General features: G+C 38.9%; 1 protein-coding gene across 1 annotated transcript in view; it reads left to right on the top strand.

Annotated features, from left to right (window-relative positions):
• USP3 (ubiquitin specific peptidase 3) overlaps positions 1-15,713 on the top strand; it is a 94,421-nt gene that overhangs the window by 46,813 nt on the left and 31,895 nt on the right. Inside the window, exons 5-11 of the mRNA XM_082648281.1 lie at positions 235-316; positions 1,834-1,916; positions 3,520-3,633; positions 6,191-6,304; positions 9,782-9,928; positions 13,710-13,816; positions 13,993-14,073. Of these exons, the coding sequence (XP_082504407.1) occupies positions 235-316; positions 1,834-1,916; positions 3,520-3,633; positions 6,191-6,304; positions 9,782-9,928; positions 13,710-13,816; positions 13,993-14,073 (728 nt within the window). The remainder of the gene's footprint in view (positions 1-234; positions 317-1,833; positions 1,917-3,519; positions 3,634-6,190; positions 6,305-9,781; positions 9,929-13,709; positions 13,817-13,992; positions 14,074-15,713) is intronic.

A 15,713-nucleotide genomic window follows, 5' to 3' on the forward strand; every position in this document is an offset into this window, starting at 1 on the left:
TCCAGTCCCACCCTGCTGGAGGAGCAGTGGGGATTTCCAGGGGAAGTGGAACTCCTCAGTTACTTGAAATACTTGTGGGCCACAGTGGCCTAACGGGTCACTTCCTGGCCTGGCTAAGCAGCCAGGCAGGGCTCCATACCCTAGGTACTTAGAACAGCCATGTTTACTCTCTCTTGCTGTGTAGTGTTGTGTATGTATGAACGTCTTTTTGACTGTCTGTTTGTGCTTTAATAGCTCAGCTTTCACAGCTGACAGGCATAGGAAAAGAAAACTTTTGGAAAACTCATCACTGAACAGCAAGTTACTAAAAGTAAATGTAAGTAATTAAAAGGTATTCAAATATAAGAATTGGTTGAGATCTAGTCACTGTTTGATTACAGTTCTAACATTAATGTTGCCCTTTATAAACTTTTATAAATGTATGCCTTGGATTTGGAATATTTTACAAAATGTTTGCCACTTGTACTAATGATTCTTGACGTGACTAAATACCCCAGCGAGTCTGTCTGTCAGTGCCTTCCTTCCGTCAAGATGACCACCGTGCTCCTCTGCCTTAGGAGGCATTTGTTCTTAACGCCTACTCATGTACCTTATTACTCCATCTCTGTAGGATCCCAAAGATCCTTGCTTCCTTCTGTTAAAGGTCCCTAGTGCAAATTCTATGGGTCTGGGGCTTCCCTGGTGGCACAGTGGTTAAGAATCCCCCTGCCAATGCAGGGGGCATGGGTTCGAGCCCTGGTCCGGGAAGATCCCACATGCGGCGGAGCAACTAAGCCCGTGCGCCACAACTACAAGCCTGTGCTCTAGAGCCCGTGAGCCACAACTACTGAGCCTGTGTGCCACAACTAGTGAAGCCCGTGCACCTAGAGCCCATGCTCTGCAACAAGAGAAGTCACTGCAATGAGAAGCCCGTGCACCTCAACTAGAGAAGGCCCGCACGTAGCAACAAAGACCCAACACAGCCAAAAAATAAATAAAATAAAAATCTTAAAAAAAAAAAATGCTTTGGGTCTGAAGTTTTGGTAAGTTTTTTCCTTAAGGCCTTCATTAATACAATTTCACCATAAAAGAATATGCTTCCTCATTCTGATACCCATCTCTTACCAAATGTATGGCCATTAATGGAGTAACAAAGTTTAAAGATGACTAAATATTGTAAAATATACCAGTAATTTTGTCCTGCATCTACCTCTCTGCTGTCATGCTAGCTGTGTTTAGACACACAATTAAGTATTACAATTTCGTGGAAGAAAGAGCTAAAGTGATGCTTCGGGTTAGATGGGTAGATTCACTAACCATGTGTAGTACTCAGACATCACAGTGCATTTGTACAGCTAATCAAAAAACAAAGCCTTAGTCTTTAAGGGAAGTTCAGGTAGTTTTTTCAGATTGATATTCCATTGCTAGGAAAACATGTATTGGTCATTTGCATGGCTTAGAGTTAAAAGCTGGGGGACAGAAATACTTGGCATGTTTATATTTTTTCCAATTTGTAGTAGCTTTAATAGAGTCTTATGACGGCGTTAAGTCTTAAACTTATTTAAGGATCTTCCTGGTTTTTGCATTGTGTACTCCACAGTACTTATTAATGGTGACTTCCTCATAAGCTTCCATTTAGAACAATCCTAGGATCAGAAACAGCCTTCTAAAAATATCCAGACACGTTTACAGAGAGTAGAAAGAGAATTTGAAATATTTGTTGGACTGAAAAGTATCAATTCCGAACTGGCTTGTTGCTAGAGTTTCAAATATAGGCCTTTGTTCTTCTTTGATGTTGAAACAGTTGGCCTTCTCTTGGTATTACTGAAGGCCACCTCTTGTTCCATTTTACAGGGAAGCACCACTGCCATTTGTGCCACAGGCCTTCGGAATTTGGGGAACACGTGTTTCATGAACGCCATCCTTCAGTCACTCAGGTACTGTTACAGTCACAGCTTAAGTATCTGACGTTAGTTTCTGGTGGAATGGGTAAGAGCAAAGGCTCTGGGTTCAGATCCTGTCTCTGCCACTAACTCTAGCCTAGTAACTTGGGGCAAGTTACCTCAGTTCCCTGTGCCTTAGTTTTCTCATCAGTGAAATTGGGGATAATAGTCTACCTCATGGGGTAGTCGGGAAGATACTATATAATTTACATAAAGTGCTTAGAACAGTGCCTAGCAGTAAATAACTGTTAGCTGTTATTATTTAGTTCCTGTTCCTTCTTGAACAGGCTTGAGCACAGGCCAGCAAACTTCTGTAAAAGGCCAGATTAAATAAATATTTTTAACCTTTGCATGCCACATCCAGGCCTTCTCACACATCTTCTCCTCCCTTCAACACCCGTCTCCCTTTTAAACAAGTCTTTAAAAATACAAAACTCACTTTAAAAATGTAAAAGCTCACTGGCCCAGGGTCAGATTTGTCCTGTGGGCCATAGTTTGCAGACCCCTGGGCTATAAGGAACCTTGTTCAGATAACTTAGTTCAATCATTAGTTGAGTCTTAAGTATGGTCATAAGATCAGATGTTTAGAAGATCTTCAAAATGTAAGGTGAGCAGGGACTTCCCTGGCGGTACAGCGGTTGACTCTGTGCTTCCACGGCAGGGGGCTCGGGTTTGATTCCTGGTCAGGGAACTAAGATCCCACATGCTGCATGGCCAAAAAAAAAAAAAAGAGTAAGAGGAGCAGGAAAAATAAAATAGACAACAAGGCTGACCTAAGTTATACAGAAGTTATACAGAAGAAATTATTTAGAAAGTTGCATACTTTTAGATTTTAATGTGGTATCAAAGACCACAGTAAATTATTTTCCCAAGGCCACCTTGCTAATGAGGAACAGAAGCCATGTGTGATCTCTCCTTAAAGGTACTGGCTCTCAGCTTATCTAGTCTTGCTCAAAGAAGAAATTCTAGTCACTACCGAATTCTCCTTGTTACTCTGTATAGTGTATTTAAACAATATGGTTGGTTTCAAGGCTTTTATTTGAGGAAATTATTGAAAACTTGGGAACAAAGGCCCTGAAAAGAAAGAAATGGTGACAGGCTATAGATGGGAAGGGGGAAGGATTTCTGGAACAGAGATTTTGCTTTAAGGTCTTTGTTTACTTTTGCAAAGTCATCTACTTATATTCCCTTTTAAAAAAATATTTATTTATTTGGTTGTTCTGGGCCTTAGTTGTGGCAGGCAGGCTCCTTAGTTGTGGCTCCAGGGCTCCTAAGTTGTGGCATGCAAACTCTTAGTTGCAGCTTGCATGTGGGATCTAGTTCCCTGACCAGGGATTGAACCCAGGCCCCCTGCATTGGGAGTGCAGTCTTACTCACTGTGCCACCAGGGAAGTCCCCCTTATATTGTTTTCTTGGAGTAAATGAGGAAGCTTAATGAAGAAATGCAATGTTAAGAGATTTGCATTGAGTATCATTTGAATGAGAAATTGAAATATCACATTTTCAAAATCCATATACTGTATAGGTCTCATAGTGCTTTCTTTACTTCTTAGTACATTTAAAAACTAATAATTTTTTCCCCTTCCTTTTAAAATAGTAACATTGAGCAGTTTTGCTGTTATTTCAAAGAGCTGCCTGCTGTGGAGTTAAGGAATGGGAAGACAGCAGGAAGGCGAACGTACCATACCAGGAGCCAGGGGGACAACAACGTGTGAGTCTAAGAATATGTCCTTTCTGGCTTTGAGCTACAGAGTTAATAGGCACGTGCATTAAAAAAAAAAAGCACCAAAACAACTCTCAATTGTGTTTAAGTATCTAGCTATCAATCTTAATAATTGTTAGAATTCTTTTATTTCTATTTACCTAGTAGGCAGGACAAATGTAGCACTCCGCTTGTTGAGTCTGTGGATTTGGGCATTCTAAAATTGACATCTATGAAGAAAACACAGTTCTAGGTATAGACCGGTGTGAATATCATTAGTCTCTGTGAATTGATTTGTCTGATAGGGTTAGGTAAACCTGTCTTGGATAATTACATTAATTTGTAGTTATCAAATTAATTACAGAGCAGTACTGTCAATTTTTAGCTGATATGGAAGGTTGACAAGTGATTATTGAGAACCAAACCAATATATATTCAAATTCAGTGCAGCCACGTTCTCTTTGGGGTTCAGAAAGATTTATCATATTATCATGACCGTAAGGGGTATCTTAACATTACTGAAATAGGGCTACGATTTATCATCTGTATGTATTTTAATGTAATGTTTTCCCTGCCTGCCCATCCCTGCTCCCACACACCCCATCCCCACACATTCTGAAAAGCCGTCTTATAATCCGACAGTGTTCTGCCTAGATGCCTGAGGGAGAATAGGATAGGCCGTGTTAGAATTGTGTGTAGTGTGGAGTACGCAGTGAAGCCAGGCGTTGGAGCAGGGATGGAATGATATCACTAGAAGTGGTGTTTTAAGAGTTTACTTTGGTAGCAGCATGTAGGATGAGCTGGAACGTGCCTGCATTCAAGGAGGCTTTTCACTTTATAGTAATTGGTTAGAGGGAATAGGCATGAAATGAAGAGGAAAAAATACATGTGCACAAAAGTTCAGGGAAGAATTAGTAGTACTTGATGCATTAGTGTCATTTAGGGTTTAGTTACGAATTATAGAAATTGCCGCTGGCCATTTTAGGCAGAAAAGGAATTTACTGAAAGTCTGTTGGTGAGCTTACCATTACTGGATGCAGGGGAAATCAGGTCTGGAGTCTAGGCATCCATAAGGGTGTCCCATCAGGACCGCTGTCCGTGCTGCACCAAAGTTCCCATTGCCAGCACTGCTGGAGTTGGGTGCTGGGTCGATGCTGCTGTTACTGCTCTGCCCCTGCGCTCCTGACTGTGCTCTTTGCCACCAGAAACAGTCTGGCACTGTTCCAGCTTCAAATAGGCATACCCAGGCCGTGTACCTGAGTCCTGGCTTCAAGGGGGAGCGGGCGGGGGCTGAGAGAGCAAGTACCTGGCCTTTTCAGCTTCCACAGTAGGAGGCGGGCTTTGACTCTTAAGGTGGGGTTCCTCAAACATAGGATGAGGGTTCAGGTACTAGGAAGTAAAAAATATGATTTGTATCTGAAGAACCTACTGGATAACGGGTTGAGAAAGAAGATAGTGAGATTCTCTGTGATATCAACCAGGTATCCATGAGTATGGTAGCTGTATTGACACATACAGTCATTGAAGTTGAGGAGGTGTATAAGCTTACCTACATGCATAGAAGACCAAAACTAACGGTGACTTAAACATCCGTGGTTTATCTTCTCACATAAAAGTTGGAGGTTATCCATCTAGGTGTGGTTTATCTTCTCACATAAAAGTTGGAGGTTATCCATCTAGGTTTGTTTCACACAATCATTGGGCTCCTCTGGCTTTCTGTCCCACCAGCCCACATCATCCACAATGGTGCTGGCGCACCACCGTTTCGTCCTCATTCTAGCTGGAAGGCAGAAGGAAGGGGTGAATAAGAAGGACCACTCTTTCTCTTTAAGGGAATTTGTCAGAAGTTGGGCACACTCAAATTTTTATTTATTCCAGGTAGCTCATGTGCCAAGAAAAAAATGGAAGTTGTATTCCTGTGAGAGAAGGGGCGATTGGAGACTGAGGGGCCGTAGGGAGAGTACGGAGAGTAGGTTTAGGACACAGTGAGTTAGAAGAGACAAGAGGGCAGCCAGTAGAAAATTCCTGTTGGAACCTGGAGACAACTGAATAAAAGTGGTCATGAGAAAAATCTGGAGTTTAGATTTGGATTTGAGAGTCATTGGTATAGAGGTGAGTGTTGAAGCTTTGTGGCCAGATGGACTCTGCGGCAGAGAGGAGCAGTCACGCATCGAGGTCTGGGGAGTGCGCTCCTAGAGAGTGGCAGGAAGGAGAAAGGCAAGAGGTGGAGAAAGAGATTCTGTTACTTGTTTTACGGGTTCTTTGGAAACATTTCATTCTTAGGTAATTTGATTTGTAACTTATCCATTGCTTTATTTTACAAGTATGGCAGTACTTTGGCATACTCAGAGTTCACCATATAGTTAAACTAGTTTTGTCTGTAATCACTGCTATTTGTATGGGTTCTGAGATGCTGTACTTAGCTGTCAGGTTGAATTCAGAAGAGACCAAACTCTTTTTATGTTTTCATTTTTTATTTGTGGATTTTAGACAGTTTGGCATTATGTATTGAAATAGCAGCCTCTCACTAATGCTGAGGGTCTCATCATCCCCTGCTCTTTTCTAGGTCTTTGGTGGAAGAGTTTAGAAAGACACTCTGTGCATTATGGCAAGGTAGCCAGACTGCATTTAGCCCAGAGTCCTTATTTTATGTTGTTTGGAAGATTATGCCGAATTTTAGGTAAGTATTATTTAATGAAGGATATTTAAATCATTAATATTAGTCTTTACACTGTTCCTGGAACAATTTCCAACAGAGTGGTGGTATTCTCAATAATGAAACCAGTGTTTTGTTTTTTAAGGAGAAGAGCAGAAGTTGGATATATCCTACTAGACAAATGTGTTTAAATAATAGACCTTAGAAAAATCTTTAACAAAAGGCAGGGCATTTTGTTGTTGTAAAAACAGAGCCCTTATAAATAACTTACGTGCTCTAGGAAAACATACTGGACAAAATTTCCTTGATTTTTTCAAAATCTTATACAGAGTAATTATCATCATACACCGTCCTGTTATTTCAGCTAAAAAAAAAAAATCCAAATGTAATCAGTAGAAAACCATGGTATCGTATTCACTGTTCTGGTCTGGGTTCTGAAGACCTTACAAGACTGTAGTTAAGTCCATTGGGCTTCATTCGCTTTCCAGAAGGTAACACAATTAACACATCATCTCCTAATGTGGTTATAGAGTCACAGCGTTTCCCGTGTTCTTTATCTGGTCTCGCTTGAGCGGGGAAACAGCCCTGCTGTCAGAGACATCTCCCTCTTCTCCTAAGCTAGTCCTCCCCGTAGGTAACAGCAGATCTGAAGCACTACGGGTGCTTGACAGCAGCCTTCACCACCTTCTGCTGATTTTATCTTTCCGAAGCACGTCATGGTTCTTACTAGTCATGATTTTGGCACCTTATGTACAGCCCTCTCTTTCTTTTTTAAAACCAGCACGCTCTGGTAAAACTCAGCAATACATCTTGCTTTACTGTCTCAGAGTGGTTTAGATATATTGGTAGTATGGAAAAATGTCCAAAGGGTAACAGCTTCAAAGGACTATAATTTGTTGCCTTGCCAAAGAGTCTAGCCTTGAGGATCAGACGTAATTGACTATTGTTAACCCTGGTCTTTGTTTTGAAGGAAATTTCTTTTATATTTCATGTTATTTAAATCTCTCCTGAGAAGGAGAGAATCATTTTGTAAGAATTTTAGAATTTCCTGACTCTAAATAGGAAAGGTAGAAATGATTAAGTTACTGCTAATCACGTCTGGACTTGATATAAAATTTCTAACAATCACCTACTTAGACTCTTGATGGGGATTTAATCTTTGTGTTTGGTTATTATATAAAAATTGCTTCCATTTGTTGAATGCCTATTATGTGTCGAGCACTTTAGGTATTTTATATCTGACCTTCATTAAGAAACACAACAAAATTCCCATCAGGGTAAGAAGTGTTAGCCCCATCTGAAAGAAGACGGAACTGAGACAGAGGAGAGTAGTTTGTTCAGTTTTATACATCTAGTATGTGTTGGGACCAGAATTAGAACCCAGGTCTTCGTGGTGTTGGTCAGCGATAGACGTGTTAACAGTAATTTGTCCACGTGCCCCAGTGAGGCCCACCAACCACCTTTATACTCTTCTACTTGGTTCCCATGGTGACTCAGTTCCCTCTTCATCTAATAGAATTCTACTTTTCATCTAAATCTGCCCGTATCTCTGTTCTTTCTGGTTTCTTTAGCCCAGCTGTGAGCATGATTTAGTTTTTAGCTGCTTAATTTTACTCATTCTATTATTCCTACCAATGAAGGGAAAGAACTTTTGGAATAGGTAACCAGGTTGAGAAATTCGGATGGCGTTTCCGGAGTGATTCCTATTACATATGAACTCTTAGATTTCCTTAGAGACTGATCAGAATAGGATGTCTGTGTGTTCTTAGCAGGGCTTTCTCTTCGTTCTGTAGTAATTCAGATTGTTCCTCACTTTCATGTAATCAGAGAATAATTTTCTCTTGGTTAGCTCTAGATCTTGAGATTATATCATGCATAAAGTTTTAGTGCAGGGTCACTGCACAGTGCCCAGGTGTGAGGTAGGGTTTTCTTCTCGTAATTGTTACTCCTATTACGTGTACAGGGTAAAAGTTCTTACAACATGCTGAAGTGGAAATGCAATGGGGTCTTGAATTATGTTTGTATTTATAATCCCAAAGTAAAATTTTTTAAAGTTTAGAAAGCCCATTTTCCTTGATTAACATGTGACAGTATCTAGGGAGTGTGATACCTTGGAATAAAATAAGAGGAGCCTGGGGAGTTCCCCGGTGGCCTAGTGATTAGGATCCCGGGCTTTCACTGCTGTGGCCTGGGTTCAATCCCTGGTCGGGGAACTGAGATCCCGTAAGCTGCGCGGCATGGCCAAAGGGGGAAAAAAGTGAGGAGCCTGAAATACAATCATGCATGTAGAAGTAGGAACAACTTTCCTCTATTAAATAAATAAATAAATGCAGGAAAAAAAGTACCCTAAATGTAATCAACAGCTTTGGACATAGAAATCATCAGAGCTATTCTTTCTCTTTTCCCACCCAAACCAAAAGCCAGTCACTTAGCAGGGAAACTGTTCCTGAGTTTGAACTTCCCAGCAGACATATACCTACTTGCCACACTTCTTATGGCTTCCTAGCATGCCCAGCTTTTCCTGTCCTTTCTTTTTTCTTTTTTGCGGTACGCGGGCCTCTCACTGTTGTGGCCTCTCCTGCCGTGGAGCACAGGCTCTGGACGTGCAGGCTCAGCCTTCCATACCTGTAAAAATGTAGGCAGTAGTCTTTCCTATCGATAATTTTATGAATGTGCTTTAGATATCATTGCTGGATTCATCTACATAAACCTCTGTTACCTTCCAACTATACCAGCTTAATTTTCTGTCAGATTTCATTACTGTTCACTTGTCATTGATCTGTATTAGAAGAATTCCATAGAATTTCCTGACTGAATATAGTGTAAGAAGTAACCTCAGAATATGTTGCTGTATAAAAGTTTTAGGCTAGAGCATAATTATAAGTCAATGCGTTTTAAAGTTTTTATTTATTTAAAAAATCTCTTGAATCAGAGATTAGGATGCACGTATAGAATGCTATACATCTTTAACTCTTTAGATAAAGTTTTTCTTCCTTTCAGCCAGTGTTTAAAAATTAGTATCTTTCAGTCTAAAGATTTAGTTTTAAATTCCTTATTTCTTATAATGGTGGTTTAGACCTAGTTTTCTGGTGCAGGTTAAGATGTGAAATTTTAACATTTGAGCATCTTCTAGAGAGGCCGTGTGGGAAATGGGAAGATTCACAGTCCATCCAGGAGACATGTTACTCTCCTGTTGCAGGACTTCAGGCAGGTCCCACAACCCCTTTTTTGCCCCTCAGTTTTCCTCTTAAGTGAGGTCAGTTGAGATCACTAGAAGTCCAGTTAGCTCTACTACTCTGTGTTTTCAGACTTGTTTTTCAGTAGTGGAATTCTGTCTGGAAGGTGCTTTCACATGTAAAACAAGGAGGAAGTGAGGAGGAAGAATCAGGGCGCCTCCCTGTGCTCTGAGCGCAGGGCTGTGGCCCTTCTCAACACTTTGCCCTCCTGCCTGTTTGGCTGGGCAGGCGGAGCCCCACAGTGACTGTTTCTGCTTGCTTCAAGGGGCTATCAGCAGCAGGACGCTCATGAGTTCATGCGCTACCTGTTAGACCACCTGCACTTGGAACTCCAGGGCGGTTTCAACGGTATTTCCCGCTCATCAATTCTGCAAGAGAATTCTACTCTGTCTGCAAGTAACAAATGTTGCATGTAAGATTTAGTTTCCTTTTGTTTTCTGGGAAGACCTCAGATTGCTACTGGTGTTCTTGTTTATTAGATTTATAATGGAAGGTGGGAAATTTTCTGGACCTTTGCTGAAACTTTTGTGCACTTGAACTTTCTGACCAAGGGGACTAGCTAGCACATGCCTCCTGCTTCCAGATCGAAGGCATCTTGTACTTGCATCCAGGTGTAGTTCTAATCGTTATTTGCTATAGATTATTTTTAAACTTGAAAAAATAGAAAACATTTGTACAATTTAACACTTAAAAATTTTCCTCCAACTGTATTGAATAATGTATGGGAGACAGTTTTCATATACTAAAATAATTGCATTTGTTCACTAATAACAGGCTTAAAATATTTTGAATGTGAATTTTTCTAAAGCCTCATTTGGACTTAAATTTTCCAAAAATATGTCTGTTCTTTAATCAAATAGAGGCATTCGTAACTTTTCAGAATTTTTTTTTTTTGCCTCTCAGTATGAACAAAACAAACCTTTTGGGTTGCTTTCCCAGGTACTGATACCCCAAAATATACATTGAGAGCAGAATGTTTATTTTGCTGAGGGAGAGAAAATTGACTTTGATTTCAGCTTGGATCTTGGTTAGTTGTCTCCTTTTGTTCAGATTTTGGGAAAAGTTTCATATTGACCTATGCAGGAAAGGGATTATAAGACGAACTCCCCAAAGAAAGAAGAAAAGAGTAAGTTATATATAGGGTTTGCTGTAGTATATTGCCTGACAGTCCGTAAATCGGATTTTGTGTAAGATAAGGTCTTTTTAATGACAGAGCGGTCTCACAGCCAATCTGACTGTATCAGAGATGGGCAATCAGTATGAATTGCCATACTTTTTTAAATGTTTGAACCTAGGTCCTAGGAGCTATGGTTCAAATTAGAATCCAGTACAGAAAGGGAAGGACCTGTGATCTGGTAGAAATGTTCTTGCTGCTAGCACCCAATCAAACATAGTATTAAATGAAAAATTCTGTTTTGTATTTTAGGATGATATATTCATACACAAAGGATATTGAGCTGGGCTCTATGAAGGATAGTCTGTGTGAAGTGAGAGGATATATGTCTTTATTATTTTATTTGATGCCCAGGGCACCCTTAGGGAATCACATTGTGTGATATAAGATGTTCTTTTAGTAACTAATGAGTTTTCAGTATTAATCCATACCCTTTCATGATATTTTAAATAATAGTAATTTTAAGTTCCAGTAGTGAGTTAGGAACATAAAAAAATTATTAAGTATTCAAAACTCAGGCTCCTTTATATTCCCTTAAATTCACTGGAGGATGCATTTCAGGATGTAAGGATCATATTTGCTGAAACTACAAAAAAAAAAAAGGTCTCCTGTATTTGTATTTATTCGTATAAACACACTGAACCCTACTGAAGGTGGGGGTGAGGATGGTAGAAATAAATGGCGGATGTGTTCTTTTTAACACACAGAAAATCATGAGTGCCAATATAAAGGAACTTTGCAGCATAATAGCCTGTCCAAGTAGCCAATATTTAAACTCTCTCGTTGTGTAGTTATGAGAAATGGAACAGTGATTTTGAAATAATTCGTGAATCTTGTTTTAAGTCATTGTATAATGACTAAGCTTAATGCCATACACATCAGATAGCCAAGAATTCATTAGTATCTTTTTCTCAGAGGAAGAAATTATAAAGGAAGAAGTACATTGAGTTTAAATGTACTGCTTTTTAATAAAGCAGTTTACATTTTAATTAAAGGCAGCAGTGTGTGTGAACATCAGTATAAAAGGGTCAGTCATAGTCCCTTTATTTTTCAGTAGATTTTTTTGGGGGGTGGTATATCCTTTGTGATACAGATATTAAATCTAAAACCTGAAATGGCCATTATATCCTACAGTTCCCATTGTATCTTCCCTTTGTACTTTACTAAAGCCATGTGTATCCTATGAACAACTTAAAAAAACAAAAAAGCTACAGTATAAAAGGAAGCAAACTTTTAAAATAATAGAATTGCTCAGGTAAGTTTTGTCTGTCTCATCATTGCAGTAGGTCTAATTTGGAGCAATTTGAAGTACGGTTCAGTGTATTAGGAGTACTATTGACTGCAAGTGACAGAAACCACCTCAAATTGCTATTAGCGAAAAAGAGCAATATACTGGCTCAAGTAACTGCATAAGTGCACAAAAGTTATTATCTGTGTTCACTGTAGTACTGTTAATGACAGCACACAAATGAACCTCAGTATCCATTAATGTTTTTGTTTTTATTCTGATTCATCTTTATTTGTTCTGTTGACAATTTTATGTGGGTTCCTGTTGTTGCAGTGAAACCCAAAGCCATTTTGGGGTGTTTTTTTTTTTTTGCGGTACACGGGCCTCTCCCGTTGTGGAGCGCAGGCTCAGCAGCCATGGCTCACGGGCCCAGCCGCTCCGCGGCATGTGGGATCTTCCCGGACCGGGGCATGAACCTGCATCAGCAGGCGGACTCCCAACCACTGCGCCACCAGGGAAGCCCACCATTTTGGTTTTTAAAATAATATTTTTTTATTGAAGTATAGTTGATTTACCCATTAATATTATATATTAGTTAAATTAAGAGAAGGAGCATAGTGTCCACAGCAGGTGCTCAGGTCAGGCCAGCTGTGTGAACTTGGGCCAAGTTATTTAACCTATGAACCTCAACTTCCTGGTCTGCAAAATGGGGATGATCTTATCTACCTCAGAGTTGCTGTGAGGATTAATTGATTTACATGGAAAGTACCTAGAATGGAGCCTGGCATGTAAGTGCCAAATAATATAAGTGCTTGCTAATCATGCTGTCACTGGTGCACTTTCTCAGCTGTTCTTGTGCATTCTCTGTCCATACCGTGGCAGGCTGTGCACCTGTGAGTTACATGTCCAAGATACTTAGGAAAGAAAAGCAGAAGGCAGGTATGATCCTGATTATTGTTATAAAAGATGCTTACAACACTCTAAGGTCTTTTTGGTAAGCACTTGTCTAAAAGCACTGTAGGTATATTCCCATTTCATTGTCACCAGGCCTCTGAGGTAGATAGATGTTATGCCTGTTTCACATTTGATGAAGCTGAGGCACAGAGAGGTTAAGTAGTATTAGGACAGTTGGTTTCTTATTGTTCTTAAAGTGCTGTACATATTTTTTTATCTCCACAAGGGAATTATTATATTGTTTTAAGTGAGCTTTTTAAAAGGCTTGCTGATAGTAAGATCCAGCACTTCAAATGTGAAGTCATATCTCCACCAGTGATTACTAAGTATGTATTAAATTTGTTTACCTCATTTTCCCCAAATATGACCATCTAAAAACACCTGAAACTATCTTTGATCAAGGTTGTTATTCAAAGTAAAGTAATTGAGAGTGCTCCCCATAATATGAGAAGTCTTGCAAAGGGTCCAATCTAAGGCAGTTCCCTCTTTTCTGAGGGGTATAATTGAGGGAAAGGGGTCCTGTTGCCCTGAGTACAGACAGGCACGTACGTGATCTGTTAGTAATGGCAAATGTTCAGTGTTTGTTTGTTAGGAACTTTTGTACAAAGTAGTGGGTTTGGGAGAGGAGCTGGGGGAAGGACAGTGGCTTAAACCTTTTATTTGGTATACATCTATATATAGCTTCAAAATTTTTGTGTTATAATTTAAATTAATAAATGATATATATATATATATATATATATATATATATATATATATACACACACACCCCAGAGCCACCTACATGTATGTATTTTAGTTTTTTACTGAGATGTTTGCCTGTGTGATTTTCTCTAGAAATGGAGCATCCACAGTTGTCACGGCTATATTCGGAGGCATTCTCCAAAATGAGGTTAACTGCCTCATATGTGGGACAGAATCTAGAAAGTTTGATCCATTCCTAGGTAAGACATATTTGGCATATGGAGATATGATATTGTATTAAAATAATAACTGTAATGTTTCCTTTGAAAACTAAGACAGTAGAGAGATAAATCCTTAAAAATACATCAATTTTTGAAATTATTTTTTTGAGTGTGGTTATATGCCTTTAACAGTTGTTTTCCTGTTTCCTTTTAAGACCTTTCATTAGATATTCCAAGTCAGTTCAGAAATAAACGCTCTAAGAATCAAGAAAATGGACCAGTTTGTTCATTACGAGGTAAAGATACTTTGATGTTCCAGATTTTTTCCCCCTTGAAATACCAAATAATTGTTGTAATTAATTTGTGTTATAACTTAACAAAAGTCAAACCTGAATGTCTCTTCTTGTACCAAAAAATTCTGTTTAGCAAGAATGCCTGCCAGAGATACTGACCTGCCAGGTGAAACATATTTCTCACCTTTCTCCTCTTTTTAAAACTAGTTTAAAATTGAAAGTTTGTAACAAAACTTTTTCTGATCTAATGAAATAGAATTTATTCTATGGATATTCCACTAGTAACCAGAGGAAGAAAGAACCTCAGAAAAGTTTTATAAATTATGGTGTCATTCACTCTTTTGTATGACTAATAATTTGAGAGCTCTCTTGATGACATAACTGTTGGCTAAGCCTGAGGCCTTGCTTTTAATTGCAAGATACAAATTCACATTTACCTCCAGAGATTTCTGAACAGATTTTTTCCTTGATGAGTATTAACTACTTTAGTCAAGGCAGAAGACCTGTCCTTGACCAACCACTAAAATGACTAATCGTTCTTTTTAGTCATAGAAAGAAGAAACTAGGATAGAAAAAAGAAAGAGGATTAGTATGTGTTCTGTCATTAAGTACCTCTATAGTGAAGGCAAATAAAGTTTCTACCCTGAATTACATGTTCACTAAAAGTTTTAGGGAGTACTGTCAAAAAGTTTTAGGTAGTATTGTCATAATGATTAATATACATATAATGTAAACTTTTCTTACAAAACAGAAGATTCTGTTGGTCTAAAACTATACTGTCCAATATGCAACCATGAAGTCACATGTGCCTATTAAAATCAATCAAAGTGAAATTTCAAATTCCATTGCTCAGTTATACTAGCCATATTTAGAGTGCTCGGGAGCCACCTGGGGCCAGTGGCTACTGTAGTGGTCAGCACAGGTGCAGAACATTTCCACTGTTGCAGAAAGTTCTACTGGACAGTGCTGCTGTAGAAGCAAATTATCCTGTAAAATGGATATGAAAACACTCTGTAGATGCTTTTAGTTTGTTCTCCACCTATACAACAGTGTTGATTGTCTCTTTTGAACAGGAGTACAAAACAAATTTAAGGAAGCCCCATCCATGCCACTTCCCTCTAAAATATGTGGCTCTAGTATGTTTCTCTAAAACTGTTTTTGGCCTATTTGAGATTAAGAAAATATCACAGTATACTTGATAGCAAGTGTCTGTCAGATCATTTTCCCTTTATATTTATGGCATATGAATACAGGCTAACTTAAGCATAAAACAAATATTATTTGATCATTTATTATTTGATCATTTAGAGGGGAAATCAGTGAAAGTTAAAGGAATTAGCCTCAAATTATATAATCTAAATTAGATTGACTTCATCTTAAAATTTCAATAAGAACACTAATAATATTAATGTAGTAAAACATACTGTTCCTTAATATATATATCTGGGTATCTATTTGAATCATAATTCCTCATGTTAAACAAAACCGTTAGTCCAGATGATTTTTGACTGATTGATTGGAAGACCCAGAGACACTCATTTGTTCAGGTTTCTTTCCTCCTTCCTTCAGTGCTGATTCCCCCCACCCCTCCTGAATTGGTCATACATGGTTCTTATTGCCTCTGTAACATTTCACTTAAACTT

This window comes from Grampus griseus (genome assembly GCF_964374135.1).
Source record: "Grampus griseus genome assembly, chromosome: 2".
In the NCBI taxonomy this organism is placed as follows: domain Eukaryota; kingdom Metazoa; phylum Chordata; class Mammalia; order Artiodactyla; family Delphinidae; genus Grampus; species Grampus griseus.